Source organism: Marmota monax, unplaced genomic scaffold (genome assembly GCF_021218885.2).
Source record: "Marmota monax isolate L192 unplaced genomic scaffold, Marmota_monax_Labrador192_F-V1.1 WCK01_AAM20220418_F8-fsc00009, whole genome shotgun sequence".
NCBI classification, from domain to species: Eukaryota; Metazoa; Chordata; class Mammalia; order Rodentia; family Sciuridae; genus Marmota; species Marmota monax.
In genome coordinates, this window is record NW_026694710.1 from 27,894,375 (window position 1) to 27,906,963 (window position 12,589).

Sequence of the window (12,589 nt, forward strand, 5' to 3'; positions counted from 1 at the left end):
TTGGGATTGGCTAACTTTACTTAGCATAATCTGCTTTAATGCCATCCATTTCCCTGCAAATACCATGATCTTATTATTTTTTAGTGCTGAGTAATATTCCATTGTGTATATATGCCACATTTTTTTTTTTTTTTGCAAAAATGTTTTTAAGGTTAATCCATGTGTAAATGCTTCACTTATTTTTATGGCTGAATAACATTCACATATTTTATTTATCCATTCATCGGTTGATGAATAGTTGGATTGTTTCCATATTGGGGCTATTATGATTAATGCTGGATGAATATTAGAATGCAGGTTTTTGTGTGGACATGTATTTCCAATTTTCTTTGATATTCATGTAGAAGTAGACTTGCTGGGTCATATGGTGAGTGTATACGTAACTTTTTGAGAACTCCCAGTCTGGTGCCCCAGGTGGCCACACCACTTTATAATCCTACCAGCAGGTTACAGAGTTCTAAATTCTCCACATCCTTGCCGGTACTGTTATGCCAGATTCGTGGGACCCCAATAGACCTCCAGGAGCTGAATCCGATGCAGTCACATAAGAGTCTTTATTGCAAGCTCGAGCCTGGACTCACAACCGTTCCTGACGTAGCGGTCCCAGGGAGTGAGTCCCCGTCCTTTGTTCAGTGAGATTTTATAGGTTTTGGGGGGATACTCTACGCGTCACAACATCACACAGCAAATCATTCCATACCGTGGGAAAATCAAACAACAACTCTTAGCATTGATTAGCACATTTACTGGCAGGAACAAGTTGGGTAGGGGTGATTGGATAGTACAATAGGGGGATTCCTTTGAACTGATTGGTTTAGGCCATGAGGGGTGTACGTGCTAAACTACATGGTTTCCCAACATGTTATCAACCACCATAATCTACTGGGGGGTCATCTGACATCTCAGGTATTTTCCCTGTCTCATGCTGATTGGAGGTTGCTAGGGGGTTGCTATGGGTCCTCACCTAGTCTAACTGAGTCAGGGACACCTGGCGCCTCAGACCTCTCCTGTTATTTACTGACAAACAACTCAGCAGGGTGGGTATATGCTTAGGAGTGCTCTGTGGGTTTTTCCAAGGACAAGGGTCACACCCCCTTCCTTAGGACAGGCCTTGAGGTAGAAGCTGCTGTTATTTATTTATTTTTAAAAATGGAGTCACATTAGTTTCTCAGTACTTGTTATTATCTTTTACATTTTTTCATCCCCATGGGTGTGACGTGCTATTTCCTGTAGTTTTGGTTTATATTTCTGTGATGGCCAGTGCTGTTGGACATCTCTTCATGTGCTTATTAGTCATTTGTATGTATTCTTTATAGAGATGTCTATTCAAATATTTTGCCCATTTTTAATTTGGGTTGCCTTTGTATTGCTTAGTTATAAGGAATTACTTATACGTTCTAATACAAGCCCCTTGAAGTTACATGATTTGCAAATATTTTCTCCCAACCTGTGAGCTGTTTTTTCACTTTCTTGATGGTGTTCTTTGAAGCACGGTTCTTATTGTAAAGATGTCCAATGTATCCGTTTTCTTGTGTCACTTGTGTTTTTTATATCAGATCTAAGTAACAGTTGTTTAGTCTACAGTCTCAAATATTAATTCTTAATGTTTTTATTTTCCTGAGAGCTTTGTAGTTCCAGCTCTTACACTTAAGTCTATGATCCACTTTGAGTTAATTTTTGCTACAGAAGAAGTGGAGGGTCTGTGTTAGTTTCCTAGGGATGCAGTTACACATTACTACTAACGGGGTCTTTAAAACAAGTGCTCTCTCACAGACCCAAGGCCAGGTGCCTGAAATCAAGATGTTGTCAGGGATGGTCACTTTTTTTTTTTTTTTTTTTAAAGACAGGGTCTCACTAAGTTGCTGAGGATGACCTGGAACTTGTGATCTTCCTGACTCATCCTTTGCAGCCACTGGGATTACAGGTGTGGTCACCTTGCCTGGCAAGGGCTGGTTCTTTCTAGAATCTCTGAAGGAGAATCTATTCCATGACTCTCTCAGCTTCTGGTGGTGATTGGCAAGTGTGGGTGTGCCTGATCTGTAGTACATCACTTCACTCTCTGCATTCATCTTCTAGGCTTGTCCCTCTGTGTGTGTCTTTGTGGCTTCTCCTTGTCCCTTTCTTGTAAGGATGCCCATCATTGGATTCAGCTTTTACCCAATCCAAGGTAGTCTCCTCTCAAGATTCTTACCATAATTACATGCAAAGAACTCTATTGCAAATAAGATCACATTCTAAGGTCCCAGGTAGATATATATTTTGGGGGCCACAATTTAATCCTTTACAGAGCCCATCTTCATTCTTTTCTTTTTAAATATTTTTATTAGTTGTTGATGGACATTTATTTATTTATTTTTATGTGGTGCTGAGAATCGAACCCAGTGCCTCACACATGCAGGGCAAGCCCTCTACCACTGAGCCACAACCTCAGCTCCCCATCTTCATTCTTAATACCTCTTTAGATTTATTTCTGGATTCTCAATTCTGCTGCACTGGTGTCTAAGTCTATCCTGTGCCCTTACCACACTGTCCTGAATATATATTCTTTAGTGTGTTGCTTAAAGTTACTTGAATTACAAAGTTTATGCAGTATTAATTTGTTTTTTGAATCCCTATTCCATATGTTGAATCTTCTTGTCTAGCTCTCATATTTGTCACTTTGTCATATTTATTTATCACTACTTATCTAGAATTCATTTCTTTTTTTTAATTTTTAAAAATTTTTTAGTCATAGATGGACATAATACTTTTATTTTATTTGTTTATTTATATGTGGTGCTGAGGATCGAACCCAGTGCCCCACACATGGGAGTTAAGCACTCTGCCACTGAGCCACAACCCCAGTCTCTTCATTTCTTTTATTCTTTAAAATTTCCTCTTTTTCATTTTATTTTTTTAAAGGAATTTATCTATTATCTTAATTGCCTTTGTGCCTTGCCAGTTTAGTTTTTATTCTTGAAGTGTTTTTCATTTTATTTTTCTTTCCTGGGTTCTGTCATTCATTTGCATAATTTTTCTTAAGTCATCCAATTTCAGTGTTTCTAGTTCTGATTTTTTTATAGCTTCTATCATTTTCTGAATTTTTCATAGCTTATTTCAAATCTTCTTATTGGTGTCTCTTTTTCAACTATTGGCATTTCTTCCCACAATAGGAATTTGCCCTTATAGGGCTTGGTTTGCCAGTTGCAGGAGCTTACAGGGACCAGCTTCCAGAGTGTGCAGGTGCTGTCAGACCCTAAAGGTTTTTCAAAAGTGTCTCTGTGTAAGAACTGTTAATTATGGAATATTAGAGTTTTAAAAAGGCAAGTAGAATGGAATAGTGCCATGGGGCCAGCCAGTGTTATCAGACAGTGTTGTCTGAAGCCTGCATTGCTGACTTGGGGGCAAAGAGCCAGAATGATTGCTGACTTTGATCCAGCATTCCAACTCTGCCAATCATGAGAACATCATGACACTGTCTGCTTCGGTATATATAAACCTCTTAGACTAGTGTAATTTAAAGTTACTGGAAAATATATAATATGTAATGTGATCTGATCTAGACTGTAGTTTCATCTAAAGGTAAACTGTGTTCTTTTTGTTTAATGGGCTTTATTCTGTTCTATGGAATAGAATACATATTCCCCAAACTCCTTATTTTAGTAAGTAATATTCAAAATATTTAAGTATCTTAAAGAGTAATAATTTTAGGTTATAAATTCCCCTTCATGCCTAAAACACTCTGGTACCAAAACTTATCTATTTAGCAATACACACAAACACACACATGCACACACATATTTACACACACTCCCACACACCATATATATTGGGGTGAGAGTAGTAGGAATTGAATTTAGGGGTGCTTAGCCACTGAACCACATCCCCAATTCTTTTTAATATTTATTTTTTAGTTGGACACAGTATCATCTTTATTTTATTTATTTATTTGTATGTGGTGCTGAGGATCAAACCCAGGGCCTTGCACGTGCTAGGCAAGCTCTCTACTGCTGAGCCACAACCCCAGCCCCCAATTCTTTTTTTTTTTCTTTAATTTTTCATTTTGAGACAGGATCTTGCCAGATTGTTTAGGGTCTCACTAAGTTGCTGAGGCTGGCCTAGAACTTGCGATCCTCCTGTCTCCCAAGTTGCTGGGATTATGGGCATGTGTCACTATGCCTGGCTTAGAAAACATCTTGATATATGTCCCACAGATATTTACAGTAATCTTCTAAACTAAATTCTTCTTCAAACTAAATTTTCTTGAAAAAACTCATTGTGTTTTCCTACTGTTGTTATTCAATTAAAAGATATTTGGTGCAGTACTGTTTTTAAAATGGTAGCCATATTAAGGATTAATCTTTATCAATCACTGTAAAAGTCTTATCCTATTTTATTTTTTTCCTCTTTAGAATTGAGTCAAACCATATTAATCTATGTTGGTTTTTTGTTGGTTTTTATTTTGATTTTAGAGTACTTTAATCAGTTATAATTTTTCCTATTCATTTTTGTCCCAGGGCCAGTGTTCTTTCCACAGCATCATGATACATGCAGTACCCCCATTGTCTTATGGGGTTTTTTCACACCAGAGAATGCCAGTCTCTGCCTGGCCCAGTGATGAGGATCCCATGTGTGCTCAGGCAGTTCCTACTCTGCTTCCTTAACTTGGGAGCCTAGGTTCCTGGCATCATGATGCAGGGTCATAAATGACCTGTGGAGATGTGAGAGGCGGAGGGAGGGGAGGGTGTGGAAGAGCAGACGGTTGCCTGCTCAAAAGTGATCAAAAAGCCTGAGTTGCCTCAGGATGAGGGAAGGGAGAGGAGAGTTGGGAGAAGGAGGTAAGGGTGGGCCCGAGTTCTGACTTCAGTCTCTTATAACATTATTAAGAAATCCAAATTCCAAGTGAGCTTGGAGTCCCCACCCCTTCTTAGCTGTTTGGGATTCACTTCTTTAGTTTAACAACCATGGAGACCACCTTCTCATAGGGTTGAGATGGTCGAGGAACATCAGAGTCACATCATGCGTACTTGGCTCTGTGATTTGAGAGAATGGTAATAGTATTACCCTAAGCATCTTGCCAAGGTAGGAAAAGCAATCAATATTTATTTTTCTAGGAGGATTAACTGCCATTTTTCTCTTCAGTTGCTGATTTTGTAGGCCTTGATCCCAGAATTGCCGCATGGCTCATAGATCCCAGTGATGGCACACCTTCTTTTGAGGACTTAGTAGCAAAACACCTTGAAAAGTCCTTTTCAGTCAAAGTGAGCAGCACATGTGGCAATTCCTCAAGTAATATTAAGGTGAGTCATTGTGTGTGTGTGTGTGGTGTGGGGAATTGAACTCAGAGTCTTATGCATGCAAGGCAAGCTCTCTACCAACTGAGCTGTATCCCCAGCCCTGAGGTAAGTCATTTTAAGATGAAGTTTTACCCATCTTAATACAATCCTGATATTTTTCTAGAAATAATTTCCTATTTTACAGTCAATAAATAGTAAACCAACATTCATTTTACTTATTCTTCACTGCTTTTTTTTTTTTTTACGGTGCTAGAGTTTGAACCCAGGGGCCCTCCACCACTGAGCTACATCCTTAGTCGCGTGGGTTTTTTTGTTTTGAGACAGGGTCTCACTAAGTTTCTGAGGCTGGCCTCGAACTTGTGATCCTCCTGCCTCATCTTCCCAAGTCATTGGGATCACAGGAATGTGCCACCATGCCTGACCCTGTACTTATACTTTTGATCTTGGTATTTCTGGTGGAGGATAATGAATAAGGACGCGAGAGTTCCATCTTTTTGTCATATGTGTTCCTGGGAAATCCTATGTGCAGTGTGATAATTCTGAATGGATTCTCTGGTGTCAAATTGTTGCCTGTTCTGTGAGCAGAGAGCTGCTCATTTATAAATACTTAGTGCCACTGATGTAGCCTCTGTGACTGAGCTCCTGGGATGGCCACCTCAGTCTTCCTGGGCCCTCTCCTGCTAGAGATGCTCTGGCCTTTAGGAGCCACTGTCTGGAGAAGCAGAACCTTGGAGGAGATGATGGGGAGCAGCATGGCCACAGTTGGGACCATTCTGTTCAGGTTGCACAGTAGAAGTGCTACAGATGAGCACACAGAGGGTTAAAGGAGCCTCTGCAGTGGGACACTGCCCTTCATGCTCATGGCCATCATATGTAAGGGGAGAGTCTGTGTCCCATGAGGCAGGGCTGTAAATAACAGGTACGTGCCCTCCCTTAATTTAAAAAGAGGCTTATCAGATGGTCATGGGGTAGCCCACAGAATCAGGCCTTGCAAGAATAGGGACCCTGGGACAGAGGCTAGTGGACATGGTGCCAAAGCCAAGATCCATAGTTTTAGCTTTTGGAGAATATCTCCTTTCCCTCACTGGTCCAGATGTCCACACCCAGCAAGGGAGGCAGGGTCCTGTGACTATCCAGACTCCTACTGTGAGGCAGGGAAACTCTCCCAAATAGAAGCTGAGATACTATTGTTGAAGGAAGGAGTTATTTACCCCAGTATTATCAGTCCTAGTTTATAGATGTAGAAACTGAGGCACATAAAAGCTAATGTATACTCACCTTGCCCAAAGTTAAGATGAGGCCATTGTTGAGTTTGGGTTTCCAATTTTAAGTCTAGTTTCTTTATACATGCCCACATCTGAGTCAGTGATGAAAGTCAAGGAATGAAAGTCAGTTCTAGAGAGCGTGTATCCTCCTTGCCAAGAAGAATGGGTGCCCCTGTGTAAGCTGGTGCAACTGTGAAGCAGTACTGTCAAGCCAGGCCAGGATCTTCTCTGCCTGCTCCTGCTGAGACCTCATTCCCTCACTCCAGGGAGTCAAGAGGCAGTTTTGGATGCAGTCCATTTATGTCCTATTGGCTAGATGTGTCTCTTAGGAGAGCCATGCAGCATGTAAGGGCAGGAGACGGAAGCTGGGTTTTAATCTGTGAATCTGCCACTGTGCTTCTCTGAAGAGGTTTGAATTGCTGGGAATGGAAGGTAGTTTAGGTAGAGGGAGCGGCGTCGTGATGGCAAAGCCATCTTCTGGAGAAGAAGGGCAGATTGAGGAGAAAAGGGGAGAGCTCTTGAAGCCAGTCACATGCGGGGCTCTCACACAGCTGTACTGTGCCACAGAGCTAGCCCATCCTGGACTATTAAAAGGAGTCACTTGGTCGCTTTGGAATTGAGAAAGCTCCTGCAGGCAGCCATGTGGAATTCTGTCAGGTGGCAGCCACAGGCTTTGCATAGAGGTGATCCTAGGCATATCCTCTGATGAGTAGTTTATGGGAGAAAATGACTGGAGAGCCCTCCAGGGCATGTGCAGCCACTGACCCACTGAGTGCTTACTCTAATCTGAGGCCATTAGCAGCAAACAGCCTGAGCAGCCTAGAGTCTGGGAGCCACTGGGAAGAGTGGGGTGTTGAGCAGGGGGTCCTTAGGCTATATGGGAGGGAGACTTCAACTGAGTGTCATAGAGGCTGCAGTGCATCCCATCTCCCCTTTCTGTCTCCCAGGGCCTCTGCAGATGTCCATCCTAGGGTGAGAATGGTCAAGCAAATGTGAAATATGGCAGCCACTGTGTGGGTGCGGGGTAGTAGAGCTGAGAGAGTGGAGACAGTGGGGTCCCAGGTCTGTGCTTTCCTTCTTTAATCACTGCTCTGGGTATTTAGTTTCTTAATGATTCTATTTTTGTATCTATAAAATGAGGGAAACCCTGGGCTGGGAAAGTGTCTGGCTACTCATGGATCGTGCTAGCACAGTGCTTTATGTAGACTGAATCTTGTCTACCTGAGGTCACTGGTGAGGCCACCATATACATGATGTAACATCTGCAGTTGAGAGCCTCCTGAGATGTCCTAGGAACATTTTTGTGAGTCATATCAGTTCCCAGGTTGTGATAAGCATTGCAGCCAAGTTTGTCTAAAGTTTAACTTTTGTTCTTTTAAAGAATAAGAACATATATATGAACTTGAATACACTCTACAGACTTACGATGGACCTGTGCTCCAAGTTGAAGGCAAGACATTTTATTATGTGTTCTGGTTGTACAAGAGCTGTCTGTCCACTTGCACCCATACTTGCAAGGTGCTATCACTGTGTCTTGAACATGAAGGAAGTGAGACATTTGTTCTAAGACCAAATTAATCTGTGCCTCACTCAGAAAAGAAAAGATCAGAATAATAAAATCTGAAGTTTTAAAATAATTTAGCGTGTTTCAAAGCCTCCCCTTTAACTGGGCTGTTTCTGATGCTGTGGTTAACATGAAAGCTAAATGCTTTGGTTGGTGGTGAAATGGGCACAGCTTTCCTCAGTCAGTCTTATTGGGAAGCTATGGCCATGGAAGGGACAATTGAGAAGAGCTGAAGGAAGAGACAGTGTCCTGAGGCAAGGGCATGGTGAAGGGGGCAGCAAGATGGAGAAACCTCTAGGGACAGGCAGTGGCCAGGACTTTTCTTCTACTGGGATCCAGGTTGAACTGTTTCTTTTCCCTTCTGTCCTGCCCTTCTGCTGGGCTCTAACAGGGGAAACTCACCTGAGCACAGAGAGGGAGCCTGGTGATGTGACCTGGCAAGACTGGGCCTACCTTGTGACCCAGGGCAAGGCAGAGAATGGGTCTGGAGGGATAGGCAGAGAAATGGGCAGGGGAGGAGGAGAGCTAGAAAATAAGACCCAGGACTTCTTGATGGTAGCAAGAAAGAATAGAAACAGACTCCAAGGAAGAGCCCAGGAGGTGATGTCAGTGGGGAGGATGTCATACTCTGAGTACATGGAATGAGGGCTCCAGTGCCATTTGACACACTCCCCGACTAGGGGCAGTGAAGTCTAGGTGAACTGATGGAAATTCAGGAAGCCTGTCCTGAAACTAAAATTAAAATTAAAGGCTAACTGTTTATAGATACTTAAATCAATCTTTAAAATGAGAAAATAAAGAAAACTGGAATGGGGCATAGCCTATTTGCCATTTGTGACTGTCTCTACCAGGTCTTGATGATAAAGTAGAATATATAATGGAAGTAGGAGTTTATTAGGAAAAATAGGGGAAAGGAATAGATGTTGGGGAAGAAACCCACCTAGATAGGAGTTGTCTTCATTCTAGTTCAAAAAAGTCAAGTAGCTTTTCAACAAAATGCTGATGTGAATGTAACTTAAAGTAGCCTTATTATTACTTCATAGGTTCATGGTTTATGGCAACTATTTTGTACTCTGGAAATTCCTCTGATTCCAATTTTGGCAGGTAAGTTGCCACGAAGACAAAGTATAGTCATTTTTGTAGAGAATTCTACATTGTTTGGAAATGAGTGTTCTCTCTTTAGCTTATTTAGGAATAAATACTATATCTCATGGGCCCTGAAGAGGGGTTGTGCTGCACCACCTCTTAGACTATAAGGACTCGATGATTTTGACATTCAGTTCTTTCTGGCCAGAAGGAGGAGGTCTCATGAGATATCTTAACTGCTATCCTTGTCTCTCATGTTTGCTTAGTGTCCTGTGCCCTTCCTGGCTTGGCCTGTGCAGGGCTTTCTTCTGTCTTAGACTGCCAGGTCCTTCTTGGCCCACAGGAGAGCAGAGTCTCCTTGGCCAAGTCAACTCTCCAACCAGAGTGTGTGAAGGGCCAGGCTGGGGCTGGCCAGTGCAGGGCCCATGCTCATGCCCACCTTGAAGCCAGCACTGTGGATGTTCCTGACGGACCCTCTGCAGAGGTTGGCCAGCAGCAGGTGCTGTCATTGTGGTCTTCATGAGGAGTAAGACTGTCACCTTTACTGAAAGGGATTTGTTATTGCAATGTGGACATGATCTGACTTGGAGTTTGAATTACAGTGATGGAAAACCACAAGATTCAGGTGAACAAGGAAGAAATGGAGAGGACATCCACACTTCTTGGGGTAAGTTATTATTTCAGACTCTGCCCTTGTCATTTTTCTCCAGTTTGGTAAGTGATTCCCAGTGGCAGGTTTTAGTAATTTCCACTCTTTTTTCTTTCCTTGCTAGTGCTAGATTGATGGTAATGCTGTTCTTTCTCTTCTCAAACTCCTAGAGGGAAGGATCAAGCATTGAAGGATTAAACCCCATCGCATCTTTGTGTGTGTGTGTGTGTGTGTGTGTGTGTAGGTTGGGTGGGGCAGCACTGTATTTAATGCATATTTGGGGAATTGCTTTAACTGATCCTCAGGATCCTCCAAAGTTAAGTTTTTCTTGTAAGATTGTTGCCCCCTAGCGTTTGGTGAAGGAATTTTTGTTTGTTTGTTTTTTAATAAAAATATAGAAAGATACTTAAGTTGCATGAAAAAATACATAAAGATGTTTCACCTAAATTTCCTTAAAGGAAACTCTGGTATAACCATCACCTGGGTCAAGTCTGAGATGCCCAGAACTCTGTGCACTTCCCTGCCAGAAATCCTTGCTGCTAGCCTTTGTAGTCATTTCACATTGTTTTTCTTTATTGTTTTCCCACTTTAATGCCTAAGAAATATAGTGTGACTAGTTTGGACTGTAAGTAAATTAGTAGTTTATATTCAGCCTTCTGTTTCTTGACCTCACCTCGTCACTCTGTGTTGCCCAGTGCTGTGGACTCCTGAGACTGGTGTCTGCCAAACTCTGAGATCCATACATTTCTTATTTAGGAGTTAAAAGGGAGGTTTATTCTGAATTTATGAGCATTATTTTATATTGATTGTTTGAAAAGTGTGTCAGTTGTTCGTATTCCCCCACAAATGATAACACATAAGTTTGGTTTTGTTTTCCTAATTGCTAATAAGGTTTAGCACTTTTCTATCATCATTGGCTATTATAATTTTCTTTTTTTACAAAGGATCTGCTCAAGTCTTTCACTCATTTGTATTTCTTTTCTTATTGATTCATAGGGCATCTTGAAATATTCTGGATACGAGCCTGTTACTTATATATTCTGTCTTGTTTCATAGGATGCTGGATCCCTTTCTAGCCCTAATATTACTATAAAATACTTTCTTTCCCTCTCTTATTTTGTTATATTATTATTTTTGAATCTTTCATTTGTTCCCCTCAGTTTAGGAGAGGGTGATTGCATAAGCCTAGAATTCCACCAAGAGTTGGAAGATGCATTTTTAATCTGCAGTTTAGTAAATTACAGAGTGCTTTTTATTCTATTAAGAGCTTCTGTTGGGAATTATTTGATTAACAAACTAAATAATTTTAAATTGTGAAAACTGTGAATATTATTAATTGTGCTTATCACATTTTCAGGCTCGTCTCAAGGAACTGGAGCAGCAAGCCCATTTTATTGCAGGAGAACGGTTTCTTATAATGAGTAATAATCAACTTCGAGAAGTAATGCTAAATTTTGATTCTTTCAAAAATAGTTTCTTTTTTTGAGGTGGGCAGGGGGAAGTACCAGGGATTGAACTCAGGCACTCAACCACTGAGCCACATCCCCAGCCCTATTTTGTATTTTACTTAGAGACAGGTTCTCACTGAGTTCCTTAGCACCTCACTTTTGCTGAGGCTGGCTTTGAACTCAAGATTCTCCTGCCTCAGCCTCTGAGCTGCTGGGATTACAGATGTGTCAAAAATGTTTCTTATTCAGGAGTTAAGAGAGGTTTCTTCTGAATTTATAAATGTTATTTCATATTGATTATCTGAAAAATAAGTTGTTTATATTCTTTCATGAGTGATGAATATTGAGATTCCTAACTTCAAAACCTTTATATCCAAGAAGAGCACTAAATGAGAAATTAAGCATCATTTAGATGTGACTCCTTTGGTTAGTGGTTTTAAATGTAATAGTGATGTTTGTTTCTTCCAATCTGAAACTCTCCCACACACCTGCATTGCATTGTTGAAGATCCTCTTTGGAAAGTTGAAGCTACACCTGCTGAGTCCAAGGAAGAGCCTTCCCAAAACAGGGCCACAGCAACACCTGTCCACTTCAGAGGCTGTGGTAAGTTTCCCTTGTCCTTCTTTCTACCGTGATCATGGGTTTGTACACTAGGTGGGACCCTGCCTCTCAAGTGAGGTGAATTGCAGGTGAATAGCAGTCTCCTGCAAAGGTACTTGGACTGTCCTTCACACAGGAGATTCTTCACCTCCTGAAGGGCCCATCTTCCTCTCTGGTGTATCATCATCATTAGCCATACCTCCCAAGCACTTGGGACTTCCTTTCATCTTTACCCACAGCAAGTCCCAGTCCTTTCCTACAAAAGATGTCCTGAGGGTGCCTCCCTGATCCTGTTCTCACTTCACCATCTTTATCCTCTCTCACTTGGATGACTTCAATCCTCCTAGCAGTCTCCCTGCTTTAACTCCTACTTCTGTTAAAAACATTAGAAAGATCATGCTACTGGGACTGGGGTTGTAGCTCAGTGGTAGAGCACTTGCCTCACATATGTGAGGCCCTGGGTTCGATCATCAGTACCACATAAAAATAAAGATATATTTAAAAAAAAAAAGATCATGCTACTGACCTGGCTAGAAATTCCAGTGCCTTTCCATCACCCTCAGAATTAAACCCAAGTTCTTGAATATGTCCCTGGCCCAGGGGACTGGCCCTTCCCCTGTCTCTGATGTGCTTTTCTGAGCATGCTGGCTGCCTGGGGCTCTCTGCATAAGCTCTTTCCATAGTCTCCAGACCGTGCCACA

The 12,589-nt window shown here is 41.6% G+C and overlaps 1 protein-coding gene across 1 annotated transcript in view; it reads left to right on the top strand.

Annotated features, from left to right (window-relative positions):
- Poln (DNA polymerase nu) overlaps positions 1–12,589 on the top strand; it is a 202,889-nt gene that overhangs the window by 67,050 nt on the left and 123,250 nt on the right. Inside the window, exons 11-16 of the mRNA XM_046423887.2 lie at positions 5,122–5,279; positions 7,923–7,991; positions 9,149–9,209; positions 9,794–9,858; positions 11,198–11,281; positions 11,796–11,891. Coding sequence (XP_046279843.2) covers positions 5,122–5,279; positions 7,923–7,991; positions 9,149–9,209; positions 9,794–9,858; positions 11,198–11,281; positions 11,796–11,891 — 533 coding nt within the window. The remainder of the gene's footprint in view (positions 1–5,121; positions 5,280–7,922; positions 7,992–9,148; positions 9,210–9,793; positions 9,859–11,197; positions 11,282–11,795; positions 11,892–12,589) is intronic.